This window comes from Chiloscyllium punctatum, chromosome 15, assembly GCF_047496795.1.
Source record: "Chiloscyllium punctatum isolate Juve2018m chromosome 15, sChiPun1.3, whole genome shotgun sequence".
Lineage (NCBI taxonomy): Eukaryota > Metazoa > Chordata > Chondrichthyes > Orectolobiformes > Hemiscylliidae > Chiloscyllium > Chiloscyllium punctatum.
This window is the reverse complement of record NC_092753.1, coordinates 14072186-14098047: the sequence shown is the minus strand read 5'-3', so window position 1 is coordinate 14098047 and position 25862 is coordinate 14072186. Positions and strand designations below refer to the sequence as shown.

General features: G+C 41.8%; 1 protein-coding gene across 4 annotated transcripts in view; it reads left to right on the top strand.

The window, feature by feature from the left end:
• LOC140486063 (acyl-coenzyme A thioesterase 9, mitochondrial-like) overlaps nt 1-25862 on the top strand; it is a 75589-nt gene that overhangs the window by 24550 nt on the left and 25177 nt on the right. For all 4 annotated transcript variants that reach the window (XM_072584675.1, XM_072584677.1, XM_072584678.1 and 1 more), the window contains 4 exons: nt 1261-1334; nt 9181-9248; nt 13389-13500; nt 17466-17556. In XM_072584675.1, the coding sequence (XP_072440776.1) occupies nt 1261-1334; nt 9181-9248; nt 13389-13500; nt 17466-17556 (345 nt within the window). The remainder of the gene's footprint in view (nt 1-1260; nt 1335-9180; nt 9249-13388; nt 13501-17465; nt 17557-25862) is intronic.

Sequence of the window (25862 nt, the reverse complement as noted above, 5' to 3'; positions counted from 1 at the left end):
TCACCCTAAACCTATGCCCTCCAGTTCTCGATTCCCCCACCCCAAGGAAAAGACTTTGTCCATTTATCCCACCTATTTCTTGCACTGTTTATCACCAGCAGCTTAATTCCATTTTTATTCCTCAATAATGAGTATAGAGTAAGCGCTTCTTCTGAAAATGCTCTGGGCAACATTGTTTTGACCATAAATACAGCATTGTTAGAGAAGCTCAGCAGGTCTGGCAGCATCTGTGGAGAGAACGCAGAATTAACGTTTCGGGTCCAGTAACTCTTTTCATGGTTTAAAGAATGGATCTCTACAACCTGATCAAAACAAAGCTAATGTGGTCTGCCATTTTGCAAATAACTAGTATTGATAAGGCTAACAAACTGGACTGAAGTTTCTTAACTAATCACATGCCCTTTCATATGTTTTATCAAGTTAAGCAGTATTTGTGACCGAACATACTCCTATTTGATAACACTGGATATTAAATAGCATATTAATTTTGTCTTCTCAATAATGAAACTGTTATAATCTTTGGGGCATTTCAAGAAATTGTTCATTTCCTGCTCTTTGAATGGCTTTTCAACAATTTTGGAATAATATACTATGGACAAATATGGTTCACAAACCGCATGTGCATGCGAAGTATTGAATGATTTGATGAATATTGATTTGGCTTGACCAGATGGAGGAGACAGATTAATCTCTTCATTGCTTGGATGAATAATTTTGAATGTGTGTGGTATATATTGGAAAATCTGGTGAGGAGGATTACACAGCTGTACAACCATCCAATCTTGTGCCTCTTTTAGGATGGATGGCATTGTGGACATGTAGTCCTCCTGGTTGGATTTTCTTGTATGTGACTCACCCAACTGGTCCATCCCAGTTGATAAAGAGGATTATCCAGTCCTTCATTTTCTCAAAAATGCATGCTATGCTTACCAAATTATAAAAATGAGAAGCTTTTATTAGAGGTTAAATATCAGAGACATAGGGCAAACAGTTGTTGATTTGTGTAATTCTGCATTAAAGCAATTATTCTAAAAATATCACAAATTGTTGATTATTCACTGAATGCAAATGGGCAACCACTCGACACAGCCTGACCATTAGCTGCAAAAAGGTTGTCATTTACTGATATGTGCAAACTTCAGACACTGAGGATATTGATCTAGCCTTGTCAGAAAACACACATTCTGCCAAGAATGAAATCAGTTCAGTCAGCTGAGTTTGGATAATGCATTGCATTTAATTGCGTTTTTTTCTTTCAAGTATCATGATGATGTCTACAATCCTGTCTTAGATGCTACTTTTGTGATGGTTGCACGAGATCCTGCAAATAAGAGGTAATCATTGTTGGAACTGCTTTCTGTAAAAGTTAGAATAGGTTATTTGATTTATTTTGTGCAGAATTTCTAGTGTCATCCTATAAATGCAATGTTTTTCTTTGTACATCTGAAGATCACAAGTAACTCTCAATAAACTGAAGATGTAATGTACAGAATGTTGCACTTCAGATTCTGCTGCATATCCAAAGGATATTTTTCCCACTTCTGTGAAAAATTCACGTAAAACACAAGCTAGGTGTCTTGCATTCAAGAAAAATGTATTGCATGCTGCTGCCATTTGTATTGTGATTTCTTGTTTTGGGAGAAGATGAGGATTAGGTGATAGGGTGTTGAACAACACGCTTTCTAACCCTTGGATGTTGTATGTGTCTCCAAGCTCACTTTTGGCAGTAACATAAAGCATAAAATAAGTTTGTCTGCCTGGTAATATTTGTCCTGACTGAATCTTGGCATCATACATGTCTCCGCCAGACAGCATCAAAGAAAGAGAATGGATAATTTCTGCAATTTTCAATGTAGCTTATCCTAACTTTGCTTGATCAGCTGTGACTCTCCCCTCTTAAGGCAGAACCTATTGGTTCCAGCTTGAGCACTGATATCTAGGTCAGCATGCCACTGCAGTGCTTTCAGCTAAGTCAAGAAACTTAGGTCGTATTGGCCCTCTTAGCTGGCCATAAAAAAATGCAGCAGTACTATTTTGAAGGTTAGCCCTAGTGTGTCAATGCTTGTGCCTCAATCACCATCACTAAATATATGATCTGTTTGTTAGCATTTTGTTATTTGTGGGAGCTTGTAATGTGCATATTACCTACAATGCTTGTTGTGTCAGAGGAATAACTACTACAAAAGCACTTCAGTCACTGTCAGTTGCATTGGGATGTCCTGAGGTTGAGAAGAGTGATATAAGAATGCAGTGTCTGACAGAATGGAGTCCTAGATATTGGCAGACTTTCTTTCCTACTTTGGCCTCATTTGGGACTGATCTAGGCAGATTGATTGGAAAGCTAGATAGGGAGCATTGATGCTTACAATTTCTGAATTTTCAGCTAAAGTGGAGCCACGTCAACGTGGGCAATGTGCTTTGGACCATCTCTGCCTTTGCATCGCTGGTTTAAAGACCATTTCACATTCTTCTTTCTCAGTTTGGCCATAGATGTGACTGGCCTGGCATATGGAGGGTAGAAGCCAATCTGATCATTTTTTATTTCCCCCACCACCCATCCCAGGTAATCTCCCAAACAGAAGTAGCTTTGCTGTTGGAGATTAATTGAAATACCTAACATTCAATTACTGAGGAAAGCAAATGGGGACGTTAGCATTTATTGCAAGGGGAATCAAATATAAAAGTATAGATGTTTTGCTGCAGCTGGACATAACCTTACTCAGACCCTATCTGCAGCAACGTGTAAACTTTTGACCAGCCTAAAAAGCACACAATGCTTTAGAAACAATTCAGAATTATAACAATTAGATACAATTACTTGACTCATTCATAGGCATAGAGAGAAGGAGATGAAGACCATTAGTCTTTGAGCCAGTTCCTCCATTTGGTATGACCATGAGTGATCCTGTATCCCATTGCCATATTCCTGCGTTCTCCTCATACCCCTCGTTACTTTTAATATATAAAAACTTATCTATTTCTTGAATATATCCAGTGACCTGATTTTCACAGCATTTGCAGGAATGAAATCAACAAGCTCACTACCCTTTTGGGTAAAGAAATGCTTCTCACCGTGGGCGGCACGGTGGCACAGTGGTTAGCACTGCTGCCTCACAGCGCCTGAGACCCAGGTTCATTTCCCGCCTCAGGCGACTGACTGTGTGGAGTTTGCACGTTCTCCCCGTGTCTGCGTGGGTTTCCTCCGGGTGCTCCGGTTTCCTCCCACAGTCCAAAGATGTGCAGGTCAGGTGAATTGGCCAAGCTAAATTGCCCATAGTGTTAGGTAAGGGGTAAATGCAGATGTAGATGTAGGGGTATGGGTGGGTTACGCTTCGGCGGGGCGGTGTAGACTTGTTGGGCCGAAGGGCCTGTTTCCACACTGTAAGTAATCTAATCTAATCTAATCTAATCTAATCTCAGTCCTAACTGGCTTACTCAGTATCCTGAGACTGTGATCTCTTGGTTTAGTTTCCCAACCAGGGAAAACATCCTCCCTGCATCTAGTCTGTTGAACCCTGTTAGAATATCACATATTTCCATCATATTCCTCTCATTTTTAAAAATTCTAGTGAATACAGACCCAATCGAACCAATCTCTCCACATATGACACTCCTGATATCCCAAGTATCAGCTTAATGAGCCTCCATTAAACTCCATCTCTATGATAAGTACTTCCTTTCTTAGGTAGGAAGACCAAAAATGCACACAATATTCCGGGCAGTCTTACCAAGTCCCTGTATAACTGCAGTAAGACATTCTTACTTGTGAACTCTAATTCTCTTGTAGTGAAGGCCAACATACCATTTGTGTTCCTAATTGCTTGCTGCACCTGCCTGCTTACTTTCATTGACTTCATTTAGATACAGAACTGGCTCGAAGGTAGAAGACAGAGAGTGATGGTGGAGGGTTATTTTCAGACTGGAGGCTTGTGACCAGTGGTGTGCCACAAGGATCGGTGCTGGGTCCACTGCTTTTCCTCATTTATATAAATGATTTGGATGTGAACATAGGAGGTATGGCTAGTAAGTTTGCAGATGACACCAAAATTGGAGGTGTAGTGAAGAGCAGAGAAGGTCACCTCAGAGTACAATGGGATCTTGCTCAGATGAGCCAATGGAGTGGGGAGTGGGGAGTGGCAGATGGTGTTTAACATAGACAAATGTGGGATGCTGCATTTTGGAAAGGCAAATCAAGGCAGGACTTATACACTTAAGGGCAAGTTCCTAGGGAATGTTGCTGAACAAAGGGACCTTGGAGTGCAGGTTCATAGTTCCTTGAAAGTGGGGTCATAGGTTGATAGGATAGTGAGAAGGCATTTAGTATGCTTGCCTTTATTGGTCAGTGTATTGAGTGTAAGAGTTGGAGGTCATGTTGTGGCTGAACAAGACATTGGTTAGGCCACTTTTGGTGTGCAATTCTAGTTTCTGTGCTATAGGAAGGATGCTGTGAAACTTGAAAGGGTTCAGAAAAGATTTACAAGGATGTTGCCAGGGTTGGAGGATTTGAGCTATAGTGAAAGACCAAATAAGCTGGGGCTATTTTCCCTGGAGTGTCAGAGGCTGAGGATGACCTTATTGAGGTTTATGAAATCATGAGGGGCATGGATAGGGTAAATAGACAAGATCATTTCCATGGGGTGCAAGAGTCAAAAACTGGAGGGCGTAGCTTTAAGGTGAGAGGGGAAAGATTTCACACAGAGGGTAATGCATGTATGGAATGAGCTGCCAGAGGTAGTGATGGAGGCTGGTACAATTACAACATTTAAAAGGCATCTGGATGGATATATGAATAGGAAGGATTTAGAGGGATATGAGCCAAATGCTGGCAGATGGGACTAGATTTATCTAGGATATCTGGTCAGCTTGGCGAGTTGGACCGAAGGGTTTGTTTCTGTGCTGTACATCTCTTATTGGTGTACAAGAACGTGTCAATTCCTTTGTACATCCACATTTACCAACATATCTCTGTTTAATAATATTCTTCCTTTCAGTTTTTCACCCCAAAATGTGTGATTTCACATTGAATGACATTGTGTTTGCCTGCACACTCGCCTTCTCTAGATCACCCTGAAGGTCCCTTGTGTCCTCCTCACAACTCCCAATCCCACTACCTAGTTTAGTGTTGTCAGCAAACTTATAAATATTACATTGGTTCTCTCGTCCAAATCATTTAAATATATATTGTGAAGAGTTGCGACCAAGCACTGATACCTGCAGTACACCACTAGTTACCACCTGCCACCTGAAAAAATCAATTTATTCCCACTCCCTTTGTTCTGCTCTAGTCTGATAATTCTTGATTGATACCACTATATTACCCCTCATCTGGTGTGTTTTAATTTTTCTCACTAGCCTATTATGTGGGACCCTATCAAAATATATAAGCCCAGGATGTCTTATTAAAGAAGGTTGGAAAGGCTGGGTTTCTATTCATTGGAGTTTGGAAGAATGAGCGGTGATCTTATTGTAACATACAGAATCTTAAACAACTTTGAGACAAAAAAAAGCAAAGAATTATGGATGCTGGAGATCTGAAACAAAATCAGAAATTGCTGGAGAAACTCAGCAGGTCTGGCAGCACCTGAGGCAAGAAAAATAGAGTTAGTCTTTTGAGTCCAGTGACCCCCCTTCAGAATTATTTCTGTCTACAGATCCTGCCAGACCTTCTGAGTTTCTTCATTTTGTTTTTATTGCAAATCTTGAGAGAACTTGATACGGTGGATAAAGGGAGAATGTGGGGGAGACTAGAATTACAGGACATGGTTTAGGAATGGGGGAAGGGCGTGTTCCCATCTAAAACAGAGGAGAACCTATTTTTGCACAGAGAGTTGTTAGTCATTGGAATTTTCTTCCCCAGAAGTCAATGAAGTTGTGTCATCGAATTTATTCAAAGCTGAGTTAGATAGATTTTTGTAGTCACAGAGCTTTGAGTCGAGGGCGGGGGTGCGGGGGACAGGAAAGTGACATTGCAACCACAACCAGATTAGCCATGAAAGAGTGGACTTGAATGGCCACATGGTCTACTCCTATTCCTGTTCATAATCATAAGCATTCATCCTGAGGATCAGAACTGCACCATTTAGCTCAGATCAGAATCCCTTGCAACAAATATACGAACATAGAAATATGGAGCAGGAGTAGGTAGTTTCGTGACTTGAGCTTGTTCCACCTTTTCAATAAGATGATAGCTGATCTGATTCTAAGGAGAAAGTGAGGATTGCAGATGCAGGAGATCAGAGTCGAGAGTGTGGTGCTGGATAAACACAGCAGGTCAGGCAGCATTCGAGGACCAAGGGAATCGATGTTTCAGGCAGAAGCCCCTCTGCCCGAAATGTCAATTCTCCTACTCCTCGGATGCTGCCTGACCTGCTGTGCCTTTCCAGCACCACACTCTCGACTCTGATCTGATTGTAACCTTATCCACATTCTCGTCTTCCCTGATAATCCTTCAACCATTTGCTTAATAAAAATAATTCTATCTCTGCCTTCAACATACTCAAGGACTTTCAGGAAGAGTATTCCAAAACACACACAACCATCTGAAAACACAAAAAAGACTTACTATCTGTTTTAAATAGTGACCCCCTAGTCACAGATTCTCATATAAGCTGAAACAGCCCCTTTATAGCTATCCTATTAAGACCCCTCAGAATCTTATGTTTCAGTCAAGTTGCCTCTAACTCTATTAAACTTCTGACTTTTGATTTGAAGCCTGAACACTTCAGCCAGTATCTTTCTTTTCAATTCCCTGTGACATTCCCCTCATATCTATTCTTTATGCATATACAGAGCTAATGTTCAATCATATTTCCTTTTCATTAGCTCATTTTTCTGTTCACTATAAAATTACACTTCATCTATTTTGTTTTGTAGATCAATTTCTGTAGTTAATCTCAGTAAATTCCACCTTTCAGTCTTGCTTGTTATATCGTTATTTGATTCACTGGCTCTGGGATTTCAAGGAGCCAAGCTATTAGTGATCTATGGTGTAAAAGCCACATCGCTGACCCACATGGATAATGGAACATTCAGTTTGTCCCTGGCCAGGGAGAGTGCAGCTGTTCGTGCTCTTTTTGTGACTAAACAAGCCCACTCAAATTTCTCCTGAAATGGTTCTTGGCTTTGTAATGGAATCCTTCATATTCCAAAGTCGCAGCTAGAATTGGCACCATTGGGTGACAATGCGATGTAACAACCACACACTTAGTGAATAAAATTCTTCCTGTTAATTCCAAGCAAGAGCACGAAATTGCATTTGGCTGGTGTTTTTCATGTGCAGATGTCCCAAACTACGTGAATACCAATTTTAAAAAATGTCTTTGTTTTTTGTCAGATGTGGCATCACTGCCAAGACTGACATTTGTTTTCCTCATTCTTAATTGCCCTTGAACTGAGTGACTTGCTAAGCCATTACAAAAGGCAGTTAAAAGTCAACTACACTACTGTAGGCCTGGAGTTGCAGGTTGACAACAGGCAGATGAGGTAAGAACAGTTGATATCCTTCCCTAAAAGTCATTAATGAACCAGATGGCTTTTGTTTTCTTCTTTTGTTTTACTGAGGAGACTTTAAATCTCCTGGTTTTTTTTTCTTTTTCTTTAAACCCCCCCCACCCCACCACCGTCTAACTGTGGTAGTGCTTATATTTTCCCCAGCACCCATGGTGTGTGTGTACAGGTGTGATACACAGTGAAGGACACCAGGTGTACAAATCTTTATTCAATTTCCACCACCAGGAAGAAAGGAAACACCCAAGTGGCCAGTGACAAGACCAGATGGCTTTGTATTTTAATGATCGATTGATCAATTGAATTTTAATTCCATTGGCTGTCATGTTGGGACTTAATCCTGTATCTATGGACCACTGCATTGGGCCACGGGATTACTAGTCCAGCAACATTACCACTGCAATACCAATTAGATCATTAAGTTGCTGGGGGGCACGGTGGCTCAGTGGTTAGCAATGATGCCTCACTGCACCATGGACCCGGGTTCGATTCCAGCCTTGGGTGACTATCTGTGTGGAGTTTGCACATTCTCAATTGGCCAAGCTAAATTGCCCAAAGTGTTCAGGGATGTGTAGGTTATGGAATGAGTCAGCAGAGAGTGGATGTGGACTTGCTGAGCCGAAGGGCTTGTTTCCACACTGTAGAGATCCTACAAAAAAAGAAAGCACAGTGAATTCTCGCTATCAGAGTGGGTCCTCTCAGGGTCAGTGCAGGGGCACAACTGATGGCTAACTATTTGTTTTAATAATTTTGGCTTTGCAAATAAAAGCATAATTTTGAAATATATGGACTGCACTAAATTGGAGATCAGTTGTAATGAAGAGGAATACAACACTTTACTAGAAGATATTAATAAACTTGGATGGGCAGAAATTGGAAAATTAATTTCAATGTTGACAAGCATGAGCTGTTGTATTTTATTAAGTAAGAAAGTTGCATATTACTTCAAAAATGAGAAAATAAAGGAGTTAGGAGAGCAAACCACTAGAAAGTAGTAAGTTAGAATGGCCATTCTTTTTAAAAAAGAAACAAAATAAGGATCAGAATTTATTTCGAGGTGAATAAAATTGAGAAGTTGACAAAATGTGCTCAACAAATATCAAATCTCATTTAGAATACACTTGGCATACAACATACTCTGGTTGTCATTATTGAAAAGATGCACTAGAGAAGTTGTACAAAAAGTCAGCACAATTTAAATTAGGATAATTAGAGTATAACATCATCAGAGTGTACAGGTTGGGTTCCTTCTCTGAAGTGAAGGCTGAGGGATAACCCAATAAAAGTACTTTAAGTTATGAAAGGCTTGTGATAGAGTAGAGACTGAGCAAACGTTGTCATTTGTGGGCAAGTGAAAAACAAGAGGCTGACAATATAAGGTAGTTGCCAAGAGATTAAGTAGGAGGTTCATGAGAAGAAAACTTTATGCAGTGGGTGGTGAGGCACTCACTACCACAGAGAGTGATTGAAATGAATAGGACTGCTGTATCTAGGAAGAGGTTCAATATGCAATGAAAGCAAATAGAGAGTCATGCTGACAGATGAGAATGGATGTGAGGAGCTCAAATGAACACAACCTAGTCAGCCAAATGGCCAGTTCTGTATAGTATATTCTGTTACATAGGCGCAACATGTTCTGTTAAAGGCTGAAATTAATTTTTTTCACTTTTACAGTGCCGCTGTAATTAATCCATTGAAACCTGAAGGTCCGGAGGAGGAGAATCTCTTTAAACAAGGAAACTGTAAGTCATGTTGCACCTTGACTGCCTAAACTACCATAATAAAGGAAGTATGTTACATACATACAGCTGATGTAATTTACTTTAATGCAGCCAATGCATTATTTTGAATCGTTTAATTGTTTTGTCGTCAAATGCAGCAGCTAATTTAACTACGGCAAGGTCCAAAAGTGAAGTAAATAACCAGGTCATTATTTTTTAATTGCTTGGTTAAGGGATAATTATTGGGTGCTGAGAGAATTTGCTTCTTTCCTTTTGAAATAATGCTCTGAAATCTTTTACATTCATCCAAACAGAAAATGTGACCTTGGTTTAACATCTCATCAATGAGACTGAGCAATTGCATTGGGATGTCAGCCAAAACTATGGCATTACTGGATGGGGAGAAGGCAACCAATTGCTACACCATAGAAGTGACATATTGTGGATACTGGAGATCAAAAATAAATACAGAAGGCATAGCACAGCTGGCAATATCTGGAGAGAGTGAAACAGTTGATGTTTTGAGCCCAATAATATGACTCTTCAATGTGTGGTCTCAGCTGATGATAGAATTTAGTTAGATTTTAGAGTGAAACCTAGCTTGATAGACATTTGTTTTACTTATGTATTTTGGTTATTGTGATGGTGATTCAGAGGCTGCATGTGTACTTTTAACAAAAGAACATAACTTTATTACACAAAAGGAAAATTAACAAAGCTATAAATGTAACAAGCTTGAAAGAACTTACTAATAAAAAAAATCAGTTCTTTTTCCCAGCAATATTGATAGACACGCAGTCCCAGTGAAGTACCACTCCAATTTTAGTCTTTATTACTTAATTGATGCAAGGAATTGGTCAGAGATAGCTTTATCTGCTTGAAACAAAGTGATATTGTAAGGCCATATGGCATAAGAAGCGTTCTCAGAAGATCAGTGGATTATCCCCGAACGGCTTGGTGGATGTTTATGTCGGCAATTGTTTTACGCAGGGGGTGGTTCATTTGTGGAATGAACTTTCAGAAGAAGTGGTGGATATGGGTACAATTACAACATTTAAAAGACCTTTGAATAAGTCCGTGAACAGAAAATGTTTGGAGGGATATGTGCCTGGAGCAGTCATGTGAGACAAGTTTTTAGTTTGGGGTTATGTTCAGCATGAACTGGTTGGACCAAAGGGTCTGCTTCCATGCTGTATGACTTTATGATGAGCTCACAAGTGTTTTGTTTTGGCAACTTCCTGCACATTTTACCAGATCTGTCTCTCTCCATCTCTCCCTACCTCATTCACTGACTTTTTTTTCCTCATTGAATTGTAAAGGCAGCTTAAAACTACTTCTGACTGTGATGACCTGGACTGCTGAAACTTTCTGAGACTTTTTTCTAGCTCTAAATTTCACAAATTGAAAACTGTCCTCCTGCTGGAATGAGTCTACTCTTCTGAACTCTGCTTGTGGCCTTGAGCCATGTCGGTTGTAAAATCCAACTTTAGCAATTATCTCCCTAGGTATCTTGCTTGTTATTTGGCTTAAGTCATGTGCTTTCTTGACAAGGTTTTCTTTGAATTCCCTGCTCAAAGTTGATTTTCTAACCTGTCTTTTAAAAAACACAAGTTACATTCACAGAAATAAAACCAGAAATCCATGCTAAATCTAGAATCCAAATCCCCAGGCAATAATGTGATATAAATTATTATAACATCAAAACCAATTGTTGCAGCTGCACAGGAATAGAAGACAAAAAGTTTCATTTACTGACTTTCCATGGAATTAAAACTTTGTACAATTAACTGTGCAGAGGGAGTAGTGCTAAAACTGGCCCAGTAATTTATGCATGGCTCTTCCACCTGTACTCCTGCCATTGCTACAAATCACCAAAAAGGCCAGACACTGAACAGTTTTAATATGTGCATCATCTTGAAATCATCATTATCTAAAAAGGGAGAGTTTGTTTAAACAGGCTCTCTTCTGCTTTATAACTGTGATAGAAGCAATGGAGACCTTGCTGAGAGGTAGATTTCTGTTTTGTCTTTGTCTTTGTTGAAATACAAAGTTGTCATGTTGAAGGGATTTCATTTCAGATGGAGCCTCTTCATGCTTGTTTTGACAGAAGGCAAATGGCAAGTTTGCGTTCATTGTAAGGAAATTGGAGTTAATGAATGACGAAGTCTTACTACAGTTGTGTAGGGCCTTATGCTTCAGTTTGGTTTCAATATTTAGACAAGGATGTACTTGCATTGGAGGCGATACATTGCAACTTCATTACAGTGGAACTTGGAATGAGGAGGTTATAATAAGATGCTGAGAAATGTGCCTTTGTTCTCTAGAGTTCAGAGAAAGTGGATGTAATCATACTGAAACATGCAGGATTCTGTCAGACTTGATGAGATAGATTACTTACACTGGTCGGCTAATCTAAAACATGAAGGTACATTCTCAGGATAAAGAACTGATCGTTTAGGACTGTGAAGAGAAATTATTTTACTCAGAAAGTTGTCAATCTTTGCAGTTCTCTACCTTAGTAGTTTTGCATGCTCCATTGTTGAATACACTTAAGGCTGGTATAGACTTTTAGTCTCGAGGAATTGAGGGATGGAGTGCAGGTAGGAAAGTGGAATTGAAGCCTAAGATAGGTCATGATTATGTGGAATGGCAGAGCAGATTTAGCACACTATTGCCTGCTGTAGATCTAGTGATTGTACTTTAAATGGAAAATGAGTAGTGCAGTCCAGTCTTCTTTGTGTTCTATTTCTAAGGCATTTATATTGAGAAGTGTAATTTGAAGTTAGTTCTGTTTGTAGAATGTATAAACCAATCCTTGACTTACGGTTTAATGTATTTTGTAAATGCATTTTACCTTTTTATCTGGTTTTGCGCTTGATCCAAACTAGGCTAAAGCAAAGTTGTACCTCTCCTCCTCCATTTCATTAATTTGGCCTGGTTTCTGATGTGCACCACCTGTTGTAAACTTTTCCTGTTTACAGCATTGATCACTAAACCCCCAACATTTCTTTTCATTATGTTGATGTTTTCTCCCAGACTGTCTACTATTTGGAGAAGGTTTACCGTAGAAACATAGATAACTGCCCTCTGGTTAATTAGGGATGGGCAATAAATGTTGGCCTAGCCAATGATGCTCACATTCCCTGAATGAATATAAAAAGGACTCTTAGAACAGGAATAGGCCATTTGGCCCTCGAACCTGCTGACCCATTAAATATGATCATTCTGATCCTCTGTTTCAATGCCATATTTCTGATTTCTCCTGTGTCCCTTGATGCCAGTAAAATATAAGAAAGTGTATTGTTTTTAATATATTGGGCGTGCACAGCTTTCTGTGGTAGAAAATTTCACAGATTCACTACCCTTTGCGTGAATAAATATTTCCTCATCTCAGCCCTAAGGGGTGCAGCACGGTGGCACAGTGGTTAGCACTGTTGTCTCACAGTGCCAGAGACCCGGGTTCATTTCCCGCCTCAGGCGACTGTCTGTGTGGAGTTTGCACATCCACCCCGTGTCTGCGTGGGTTTCTTCCGGTGCTCCGGTTTCCTCCCATGGTCCAAAGATGTGCAGGTCAGGTGAATTGGCCGTGCTAAATTGCCTGTAGTATTAGGTGAAGGGGTAAATGTAGGGGAATGGGTCTAGATGGGTTGCTGTTCGGAGGGTCGGTGTGGACTTGTTGGGCCGAAGGGCCTGTTTCCACACTGTGAGTAATCTAAATGGTCTACCCATATCCTGACACTGTGTCTACTGCTCTCCAAACAGGGAGACCATCCTTCCTGTATCTAGTCTGTCCAATCTTGCCAGAAATTTATACATTTCAATTCAGATTCTCTCATACTTGTAAGCTCTAGTGAATACAGGCTGCGTCGAAACAATCTTTCCTAAATGTATTCTTGTTAATGATTTTCTTTTCCCATATTTATAGAACTTTACCTGGGTCTATGCTGCATGCTATTTGAACCTCATATTTGATTTTCCCTTCCTTTAATCAAACTTTTTGTCTGATTTTGCTAAAATCAAAAATGCTTCTAATCCTCAGGCTTGCCCGTTTTTGCTCGTAATCTTCTGTTTGTTGAAGGTGTAAACGTTAATTTTGCATTCTGTCCTTTTGAACTCGGTAACAAAGCTACTGAAAGCAAATTTCCTTTGTCCAAATTCTAGTGAACAAAGCAAAGCGAACTAAGCTAAAGGAGACCTCATTATTGAAAACAGCGCCAAATGAGGAAGAAAGAAACATTATACACAACATGTTCCTTGGGACTCTGGATATGCAGTAAGTGCTCAATCTGCCCATCCTTGCAAGCCTCAGAGCATGTTCATAGAGTTATAGAGTCCCTGTGGTCAAAATTCAGCCCATCAAATTCACACCAACTCTCTGAAGACCGTTCCACCTGGACCCACCCCCTACCCAATCACTGTAACCTTGCACTTAGCATGACTAATCCACCTAGCTTACATATCCATGGACACTACGTCTATAGACTGTGAGAGGAAACCAGAGCATCCAAAAGAAACCCATGCAGACGCAGGGAGAACATGCAAACTCCACACAAGTCGCCCAAGACTGGAATTGAACCCAGGTCCCTGGTGCTATGAGGCAGCAGTGCTAACCAGTGTTCCACCTGTTGCCCGATGATTTCCTCCATTAGATGCAATTCTGCTATTGAGCTATAATTCTGAATTAATCTAAATGGCCTAAGAATTACACTGGAAACCAATTTCAAGTATTTAATCAGACTTGTAGTGTGATCAACTTGCATGTGCTAGAAGTTACCTAGATTAACATCAGGACCCTGTTTTATGGAGGCAAATGGAATTTATCCATTAATGCACCATTTTCATTGGGGGAATCAAAAGGGGATAATTGAGACCGCCAATCTCTGAAGCATTTCCGTGGTGACAAGGTCTATTTGCCTAGTCTGTGAACTAAGCAAGTGAACCATTCTTGCTGTGATTTCATGTCAACTATGGCCCAACCACTCAGCGTTCTCTTTTCATGTTGTATTAAACTTGGCCCTATTCCTGCCCTAGTCATCCTTTTATTCCTCACATACCTATAGAAAGCTTTAGGGTTCTCCTTTATTCTACCTGCTAAAGACTGCTCATGTCCTTTCTTTGCTCTTCTTAACTCTATCTTTAAATCATTCGTAGCTGATCTGTAACTCTCCATCGCCTCATCTGAACCAGATTGTCTCATCAACACATAAGCCTCCTTCTTCTGCTGAACAAGCAATGCAGTTTCTGTAGTAAACCACAGTTTTACTTACTTTATCACTTCCTCCCTGCCTGACAAGGACATACCTATCAAGGACATGCAATATCTGTTCCTTAAACCAGTTCCACATTTCCATTGTCCCCATCCCCTGCATTTTGCTACCCCATTCTATGCATCCTAATTCTTGCCTAATTGCATTACGATTGCCCTTGCCCCATCGATAACTCTTGACCTATCCCTTTCCATTGCTAAACTAAACATAACTGAATTATGGTCACTCTCTCCAAAGTGCTCACCTACCACTAAATCAAACACCTGGTTCATTACTAAGCATCAGATCCAGTGTGGCCTCTCCTCTTGTCGGCCCTTCAGGAAACCCTCCTGTATGCATTGGACAAAAACTGATCCATCCAACGTACTAGAGTTATAGCATTTCCAGTCAATGTTGGTGAAGTTAAAGCCCCCATAATGACCTCCCTGTTCCTTTCACTCCTTACCCAGAATCATTTTGCTAATCCTCTCCTCCACCTCCCTGGAAATCTGCGGAGGCCTCTAAAAACTCTAAGCAGTGTGACCTCTCCTCCTGTTTCTAACCTCAACCCATACTTCCTCAGTAGACGAGTCCTTGTCAAAAGTTCTTTCAGCCATTGTTAAACTATCCTTAACTAACAAGGCCACACAACTCTCTCTCTTTTTTTTGCCTTGCCTGTTCTTAATGAAAGATCTGAACCCTGGAACCTGCAACATCCATTCCTCACTCTGCTCTATCCATGTCTCCAAAATGGCCACAACATCGAAGTCCCAGGTACCTATCCATACTGCACGCTCACCTACTTTATTTCGGATACTTTGGATATTTATGTCCTCTAGTTTTGGACTCTCCCACCCTAGAAAAAGAGCTTGGCTATTCACCCTATCCATGCCCTTCATGATTTTATTAACCTCTACAGGGTCACCTCATATCCTCCGATGCTGCAGGGAAATAAATCTCAGCCTATTCCTAGAACTCGAACCCTCCAGTCCTGGCAACATTCTGATAAGTCTTTCCCTGCACCCTCCCTATAGAACGGTGACAAGAATTGAACACAGTAGTCAAAAGGTGATCTAACCAATGTTCTGTGCAGTCGCAGCCATGACTACCCCACTATTGTAGGCATGAGCCCTTCTTCAGGAATCCTTCTTCAGGCTCACGCCCGAAATGTCGGTTGCAGTAACTGTCTCCATTTCAGTCCATTGAGCCTTTCCTCTTGTCTCTTTTCCAACACAGAGTGAATGTAGAATTACAATCATACTGTGCCGAGGGCTGTCTTTGACACTTATCGAAAATAATCCAATTGAGGATGTTGAAGAACTCCTGGGTCCTTTTGGGGTCAGTGGCAGAGGAAGTGTTGAGCCAAGGATAAGCTTTCCTCTTCTATTAATATAATTTCTTTGGCTGAAGCCTGATCTTGCTACACACCACAAAGTGTTCAATGTCACAGCTGGTATTCTGATAACTACAAGTTTTTTAAAATTTACTCATGGGATGATGGTATTGCTGGCTAGGCCAGCATTTATTGCCCATCTCTAACTAGGAGAGGGCAGATAAGAGTCAACTGCTTTGGCATGGTTCTGGAGTCACATGTAGACCAGACCAGGTGAGGAAGGCAGATTTCCTTCCCTAAAGGACATTAATAAACCAGATGGATTTCTAACCGACAATTTGCAATGGTTTCATGGTCATCATTAGACTCTTAATTCCAGGTTTTTAAAATTGAATTCAAATTCCAACATCTGCCATGGTGTGATTCAAACCCAGGTCCCCAGAACATTCCCTGGGTCTCTGGATTAACAGTTCTGTGATAATACCACTAGGCCATCACCTCCCCTGATGAAGACCCTATTGAGGCTGGTACCTCTGCTGATGATGAGATCTAAGTGTAGCGACGGTGTGATCTTGGATCTCTCAGGACATCCTTGTGACATAGCTTGATTTGGAACTAGCTGATCATCACCCAGTATCCATCGTAGTTTGAGTAAACTCTGTTCATTTCCATTCACCTTGCCATTACCTGTTGCCCTCTGCATGTTGGTGATATGTGTGATTGGGACACCCCATGTTGAGGTCCCTGTGAGGCTTAGTACTCAGCTCTCTTTTCACAATAGTTATTCTGTTGACCAGCAGCGATACCTGAAAACAAAGAGGTGACGCGCAGACTAGCCTCTACACAACACCCACTGCGCTAACACTCAGTGCATCAACTGGAGAGACACACATTCTCAATTATACTTCATGCACGGTAACCTTACATAACTAAGTTATGTTTACACTTCTAAAGTATGACAAGGTTATTTATTATCCAAGGTTCTACTGACTGAGGAAAAATAGAAGTGTTTTGAACAGCACTACTATACTCTGTATAGTAGCTAATCCTGGATGCCGTCAGTTCATGTCAAGTTATGCAGGATCTGAGAAGCAGGAGAATCAATGTTTTGGGCTGGAGCTCTTCATCAGGAGGGCGATGAAGGGCTCCGGCCCGAAACATTGATACTTCTGCTCCTCAGATGCTGCCTGACCTGCTGTGCTTTTCCAGCAATACACTCTCAACCGTGATCTCCAGCATCTGTAGGACCTCACTTTCTCCTCATGTCAAGTTATCCCAAGTCATTTTTCTAACACTATGCTAAAACTGACAGGGAGTCTTAATTATGTACCTCACATGGATTCGAGCCCAGGTCTGTCCAACTCTCAAAACTTCAATCATAATGCCAAACTAATGTCAGTTCAAGGCTAAATGTGCAGTGATTTTGTTTAATGTAGTCTTTGACTTTGATTCAGATGTCCTAAGATAAGCCTCCACTAAAGCCTTATCCACCATGAGTATGCTGAATTTAAAGTGCCATTAACTTTAAAAACATCACAAACTGTTATAGAGATTGGCCATTGAAAGAAGATAGAAACAGAAAGTAGTTTGCTCAAGTCGAAATAAGTGAAATTCTTGGTTGCTGCTCATTGCCAACTAACCAGTGACTGATCTTTTTAGGACTGTAAGCTTCCGCAGTCGGAAATTACCAGCGAATTCAGTGTGGATGGACCAAACAAAGCTTAAAAGTCTAGAGATATGTCATCCACAGGTATGACATCTTTTGCATTTTTAACTTCATTCCTGTTTTGATATGTTAAAACCATTTAAAAAGCTGCAGCTATCAAGAGTTACAAGGATACTGTCAGGACTGAAGGGTTTTAGCTATCGGAAGAGGCTGAACAGGCTGTGGCTTTTTACCCTGGAGCATCGGAGGCTGCGGGGTGACCTTATAGCGGTTTATAAAATCAGGAGGGATATGTATAGGGTGGGTAGCCAAGGTCTTTTTTTCTGGGGTAGGAGAATTCAAAACTAGAGGGCATATGTTTTAAGGTGAGAGGGGGAAGATTTAAAAAGGACCTGAGGGTAGCTTTTTCACACAACGTGTGGTGCATGTATGGGACGATCTGTCAGAGGAAGTGGTGGAGGGGGTATACAATCACAACACAAAAACCTCTGGATGAGTATATGAATAGGAAGGGTTTAGAGGAATATGGGCCAAATGCTGACAAATGGGACTAGGTCAGATTGGGATGTTTGGCTGGTGCAGACAAGTTGGACTGAAGGGTCTGTTTCAGTGTTGTATGACTTTATGACAGCGCACCACTGTGCCAATCGATCAAATTGTGCTAGAGCATACAATCTGCTGAATCCAGGGAAGCTAGAGGGAGATATAGGGAGTTGAGGAAGCAACAAACTCAGCAGCAAACAAATGAACCCCGATTGAGACAAAGACAGGGATGGTCATCACAGAACCTAGCGAGCTGATGGAACGGTCAGTGGTACACTTGCTGGAACTCTACATAACAGAGCAATGTCGCTGCAGAAGCTCTCAGTACCATTCAAACTTTTCCTATTGTGGAGAAGCTGGGCAGTGAGATCATCACGTTCAAGCTCAGCAAGGCCAAAGTTTCTGGGAACTGATGGCATTCGAGCTGAAATCATCCAAGTGACAAACCAGCACTGCAGCCATATCTCCATGGACTTCTGTCTTTCTGACAGAAGAAATTATTTGTGCCTTGGGATATGCATGACGCAAAAATACAAGGAATAGTAGCGACTTCAACATTTATGGAAGCATCTCCTTGTTATAGTCCAATAGGTTTATTTGAAATCACAAGTTCATCAGGTTGAGTGAAAAGAAGCACACAGGCACATTACCTTTAGGCAGAGATATTAAAAGATCATACAAATGGTGTGCGTGGTGTGTCGACAGGCTGAATAATAAGGCTCTGCTAGTGATCAAAAGTGTCAGATGGTGGGAGTAAATTGTTAACAGCTGAATAGCAAGTGCGGGGATGACCTATAATCCAATTAATTGAGGCAGAGAGATAATTACAAAACCTTAAAAATAAGGTCATGCTGGAAACAAACCAAGTGGCTGGAATAAGATGGTAAGACCATAAGACATAGGAGTTGAAATAAGGCCATTTGGCCCATCAAGCCCACTCCGCCATTCAATCATGGCTGATGGGCATTTCATCGCCACTTACCCAAATGTCCCCATAGATCTTAATTCCTTGTGAGATTAAGAATTTATCAGTCTCTGCCTTGAAGACATTTAACGTCCCGGCCTCCACTGTGCTCCGTGGCAATGAATTCCACAGGCCCACCACACTCTGGCTGAAGAAATTGACCCCCTTTAATTCTAAGGCTGGGCCAACGGCCTTAACATCCCCACCTGACAGAAACAAATTCCCAGCATCCACCCTTTCTAAGCCATGCATTATCTTGCAAGTTTTTATCAGATCTCCCCTTTTAAACTCCAATAAATAGAAGCCCAGGTTCCTCAGCCATTCATCGTATGTTAGGCCTACAATTCTAGGGATCATTCGTGTGAATATCCGCTGGACATGTTCCAATGCCAGTATGTCCTTCCGGAGGTGAGGGGCCCAAAAGTGGACACAGTATTCTAAATGGGGCCTAACCAGACCTTTATACAGTCTCAGAAGCACATCGCTGCTTTTACGCTTCAACCCTCTTGAGATAAATGTTTGGCAAATAGAATTAAGGAGAATCCAAACTTACGAATATATTAAGGACAAAAGGGTAACGAGGGAGAGAATAGGGCCCCTCAAAGATTAGCAAGGCGGCCTTTGTGTGGAGCCACAGAAAATGGGGGCAATACTAAATGAATATTTTGCATCAGTAGTTACTGTGGAAAGGATATGGAAGATATAGACTGTAGGGAAATAGATGGTGACATCTTGCAAAATGTCCAGATTACAGAGGAGGAAGTGCTGGATGTCTTGAAATGGTTAAAGGTGGATAAATCCCCAGTTCCCCGAGAACTCTGTGGGAAGCTAGAGAAGTGATTGCTGAGCCTCTTGCTGAGATATTTGTATCATCAATAGTCACAGGTGAGGTGCCGGAAGACTGGAGGTTGGCAAACGTGGTGCCACTGTTTAAGAAGGGCAGTAAAGACAAGCCAGGGAACTATAGACCAGTGAGCCTGACCTCGGTGGTGGGCAAGTTGTTGGAGGGAATCCTGAGGGACAGGATGTACATGTATTTGGAAAGGCAAGGACTGATTCGGGATAGTCAACATGGCTTTGTGTGTGGGAAATCATGTCTCATTAACTTGATTGAGTTTTTTGATGAAGTAACAAAGAAGATTGATGAGGGTAGAGCAGTAGATGTGATTTATATGGACTTCAGTAAGGCGTTCAACAAGGTTCCCCATGGGAGACTGATTAGCAAGGTTAGATCTCATGGAATACAGGGAGAACTAGCTATTTGGATACAGAACTGGCTCAAAGGTAGAAGACCTTTGAGGGTGGTGGTGGAGGGTTGTTTTTCAGACTGGAGGCCTGTGACCAGTGGAGTGCCACAAGGATCAGTGCTGGGCCCTCTACTTTTTGTCATTTACATAAATGATTTGGATGCGAGCATAAGAGGTACAGTTAGTAAGTTTGCAGATGACACCAAAATTGGAGGTGTAGTGGAGAGCGAAGAGGGTTACCTCAGATTACAACAGGATCTGGACCAGATGGGCCAGTGGGCTGAGAAGTGGCAGATGGAGTTTAATTCTGATAAATGCGAGGTGCTGCATTTTGGGAAAGCAAGTCTTAGCAGGACTTCTACACTTAATGGTAAGGTCCCAGGGAGTGTTGCTGAACAAAGAGACCTTGGAGTGCAGGTTCATAGTTCCATGAAAGTGGAGTCGCAGGTAGATAGGATAGTGAAGAAAGCGTTTGGTATGCTTTCCTTTATTGGTCAGAGTATTGAGTACAGGAGTTGGGAGGGCATGTTGCAGCTGTACAGGACATTGGTTAGGCCACTGTTGGAATATTGCATGCAATTCTGGTCTCCTTCCTATTGGAAAGATGTTGTGAAACTTGAAAGGGTTCAGGAAAGATTTACAAGGATGTTGCCAGGGTTGGAGGATTTGAGCTATAGGGAGAGGCTGAACAGGCTGGGGCTGTTTTCCCTGGAGTGTCGGAGGCTGAGGGGTGACCTTATAGAGGTTTACAAAATTATGACTGGCATGGATAGCATAAATAGGCAAAGTCTTTTCCCTAGGGCCGGGGAGTCCAGAACTAGAAGGCATAGGTTTAGGGTGAGAGGGGAAGGATATAAAAGAGACGTAAGGGGCAACGTTTTCACACAGAGGGTGGTATGTTTATGGAATGAGCTGCCAGAGGAAGTGGTGGAGGCTAGTATAATTGCAACATTTAAGAAGCATTTGGATGGGTATATGAATAGGAAGGGTTTGGAGGGATATGTGCCGGGTGCTGGCAGGTGGGACTAGATTGGGTTGGGATATCTGGTCGGTATGGACGGGTTGGACCGAAGGGTCTGTTTCCATACTGTACATCTCTCTGACTCTATGAACATTACATTTGCTTTCTTAACCATGGACTCAACCTACCAGTCAAACTTCTGGTCGGGGCTGACCAAAGTAATACGTAATCCAAAACTGTACAAACTAATTAAGGTAGAGAGATCATGACAAGTTATCAAGGTGATGGTGTAAAAACAGGACTGTAAAGAAGATTTTACAAATACAGAACAATATAGTGGGGCTATGTGTAGCACAACATGAACCCAAGATCATGGTTGAGGTCACCTTCATGGGTATGGAACTTGGCTATCAGAGTAGTCCCCAATAAGTCTGATGGTGGGATGAAACTTGTTGATATCGTTGTGATTCTCACTGAGTTTAAGGAAGTAAATGTTATCCATGTATCTCGTGTACAATGTTTTTTGGGGGTCCAGTGCAGTAAAGAAGCCTTAGTCAAGCTTTGGATGAAAATGTTGATACATTGGAATGCACATTTGGTCCCCTTGGCTGTTTTGTGTATCTGTTTGAAGAGCTGGTTGTCAAAGGTGAAAACATTGTGTTCTAGGATGAAGTGGATGAGTTGTAGAATGGCGTCTGGAAATGGGCAATTATTCGTGTTCAATACTGAGGCTGTTGTAGTGATGCCGTCATTGTGGGGGATGCTGGTGTAGAGTGCTGAAACATCCACTGTGATGAGGAATGGTCTTAGTTCCACTGCTGCATGGTGCTGAGTTTCTGTAAGAAGTCTGTAGAGTTGCGACAGAAGCTGGGCATTTCTTGTGCAATGGGTTTCAAGATGCCCTTGATATAGCCAGAGAGATTCTCACACAGAGTCTCAAAGCCAGATGCGACGGATGCCATTGTTGTGTCGCTACAAACTATCAGCAAGTTTCATCCCACAATCAGACTTACCATGGACTATTCTTCAGAATCAGTCTAATTCTTGGACACATGCATCTCCATCTAGGACTTACTCTACCACAAGCTCATGGTTAACCTCACGATGCTGCACTTCTCTAGCTCCCATACTAAGCATGTTAAGTCATTCCCTATGGACAAGCCCAGCATGCACACAGGATCTGCTGAGATAAGGAGGAACGTGACAGACACCTAAAGATGTTGAAAGATGCCCTCATAAGAACAGGATATGATGCAAAACTCATTGATCACCAGTTCCGATGTGGCACAGCAAAAAGCCTGAACAATCTCCTCAGAAGACAGAAATGGGACAAGACTGATAGAGTACCCTTCTTCATCCAGTACTTCCCCAGACTGAAGACACTATGCCATGTTCTTCGCAGCCTTCAACATGTAATCGATGATGAACATCTCACCAAGATCATCCCAACACCTCCACTTCTAGCCTTCAAACAACTGCCAAACTTTAAACTGATCGTCATTTGCAGCAAACTCTCCAACCTTCAGGAGTATAGCGATCACAACACCACATAACCCTGCCATGGTAACCTCTGCAAGACATACTAGATCATCGACATGAATACTACGATCACACATGGAAACACCACCCACCACATACACGGCAGGTACCCATGTGACTCGGTCAATGTTGTCTCCCTCATACGCTGCAGACAAGGATGCCCCAAGGCATGGTATATTGGTGAGACCACACAATCACTACAGCAATGAATGATTAGTCACCACACAACTATTGCCAGACAGGAATGTACCCTCCCAGGGAACACTTCAGCGCTCAGGGGCATTCAGCCTCTGATCTTTAGTTAAGCGTCTTTCGAGGCAGATTTTGAGATACACAACATAGAATCGCTGAGCAGAGACTGAAAGCCAAGTTCTGTACCGATGAAGGTGGCTTCAACCATGATCTTGGGTGGTACATGTAACCCCACCATACTGTTCTGTATCTGTAAAATCTTCCTACTCTCCTGTTTTGACATGATCACCTCAATAACTTATGATCCCTCTATCTTAATTAACTTATACAGTTTGGGATTACTTATTACTTTGGCTAGATCCTCAGCACATGACTCTTATACCTACCATGTTATTCCAGCATCAGCTTATTTTCAATTTTTTGTAATTATCTGTCTGCCTCAATTAATTGGATTATAGGTCATCCTTTCACTCGCTATTCAGCTGTTGACACTTTATTCACACCATCTGACACTTTTGATCACTAGCGGAGCCTTATTATGCAGCCTGTCGACACACCACTCGTACCATTTGTACGATCTTTTGATCTTGCTGCCAATAGATTCTGTGCCGGTGTGCTTCTCTTCACTCCACCTGACAAAGGAGCAGCGTTCCAGAAGCTTGTGATTTCAAATAAACTTAGTGTCGTGTGACTCCTGACCTTGTCTACAAAAGTTAAATATTGCTAAAAGGGCATACAAAGTCCAAGGCTTTTGTTGCTCACTTGTCAGGACTGACACACGAGAGGTTCTTGGGAAAAGGAACACCAATTTATATCACATGAGAAGACAATGCTGAATGGTTGGGCCATTGTTGATGAGGTTGTAGCAGGAATAATTCATTTTCATTCTTAGTTCACAGACTAGTCAGGTGGACGAAGTCAACGTGCAACAGAGATTAGCAGTTTCCATCACCCCCTTTTCTTACCTGCCCCCCCCCCCAACTCTGCAATTTACGTACAAATTCATGGACATGACTTTGGTGAGGCCCCTTTTAGAATACTGCATACAATTCTGGTTGGCCTTTTATAGGGAGGATTTTGTTAAACTGGAGAGGGTGCATAAAAGATTTACAAGGATGTTGCCAGGGTTTGAGTGGTAGAGAGAGGCCAAATAAGCTCCAACAAGGAGCATTGGAGGCTGAGGGGTTTATAAAATCATGAGGGGCATGGATAGAGTGAATAGACAAGGTCTTTTCCCTGGGGTGTGGGAGTCCAGAACTAGAGGGCATAGGTTTAAGGGGAGAAGGGAAAGATTTAAAAAGGAGCCTTGGTGTAACTTCTACATACAGGGGTAGTGTGTGTATGGAACAAGCTGCCAGAGGTGGTGGTAGAGGCTGGGATAGTTACAACATTTAGAAGGCATCTGGATGGGTACATGACTTTTTCTATTGTGGGCGGCACAGTGGCACACTGGTTAGCACTGCTGCCTCACAGCGCCAGAGACCCGGGTTCAATTCCCGCCTCAGGTGACTGACTGTGGAGTTTGCACATTCTCCCCATGTCTGCGTGGGTTTCCTCCGGATGCTCTGGTTTCCTCCCACAGTCCAAAAATGTGCAGGTTAGGTGAATTGGCCATGCTAAATTGCCCGTAGTGTTAGGTGAAGGGGTAAATGTAGGGGAATGGGTCTGGGTGGGTTGCGCTTCGTCAGGTTGGTGTGGACTTGTTGGGTCGAAGGGCCTGTTTCCACACTGTAAGTAATCGAATCTATATCATGAATAGCATGGGTTTAGAGGGATATGGGCCAAATGTTGGCAAACGGGACTAGATCAAAGTTAAAAGTCACACAACACCAGGTTATAGTCTAACAGGTTTATTTGGAAGCACTAGCTTTTGGAGCGCTGCTCCTTCACCTGTTGGACCATAACCCTGGTGTTGTGTGATTTTTAACTTTGTCTGCCGCATTCCAACACTGGCTCCTCCAAATCGGGACTAGGTCAGATTAGAATGTCTGATTGGCACGGACAATTTGGACTGACTCCCTTACTCTGAGATAGTGCTCTCTGATCCTAGACTCTCCCACAGGAGAAGCAGTCTTTCTGCGTCTAACCTGTTAATCCTCCTTAGCATCTGTATGCTTCAGTAAGGTCCCCTCTCATTCCTCTAAACTCCAATGAACACAGGCCGAACCTACTCAAACCCTCCTCATAAGACAGTCCCTCCATATCCAGTATCAGTTTCGTGAACCTCAGCCAATACCAGTATAATCATGCCTTAGATAAGTAAGGGTTCACCGTATTCCAGCTGTGGTCTGACTAGTACTTTGTATAATGTTAGTGAAACTCCTATTTTTATGCTCCATTCCCTTTGAAAGGGCCAACATTCCATTTGGCTTCCCTATTACCTGCTGAACTTGGATGCTAGTTTATTTGATTCATGGATGAGGCTCTGTTTTGTAATTTGCTGCAGTCTTGTTCCATTTAAATTATAATGAGCTTCTAATGTTTTGAGGCATGGATTTCACTGCCACATTGGGAGATGGTTAAATTTGAATTCAATAAGAAATTTCTGCATTAAAAGCTATCTTAATGGAGACTGTGTAAGCCCTGTTGGTCCTTATAGAAGCCCACCTGGTTCGTTAATACCCTTTATAGAAAGAAATCTGCTATCCTTATGTGGTCTGGCTACATGTGATCCAGATCCACAGTTATGTGGTTGATTCTTAATTGCCCTCCAGAATGCTGAAATGGCTTCATAACACCACTCAATTGCAGGGCAGTTAGGCTAATAGGTACCAGTGATGTTCACATCTCCTGAATGAATACTAAAAAAATGAAAATGCCATTAAGGGCATTGCGGAAACAAAGTGTTTTTGAACTAGTTTTGGCAGATCAGTGAGTGATTTTCGTAATATAAACTGCAAAGTAAAGGATCTTTGGCTGTTTACTTTGGGCCTGATGCATCCAG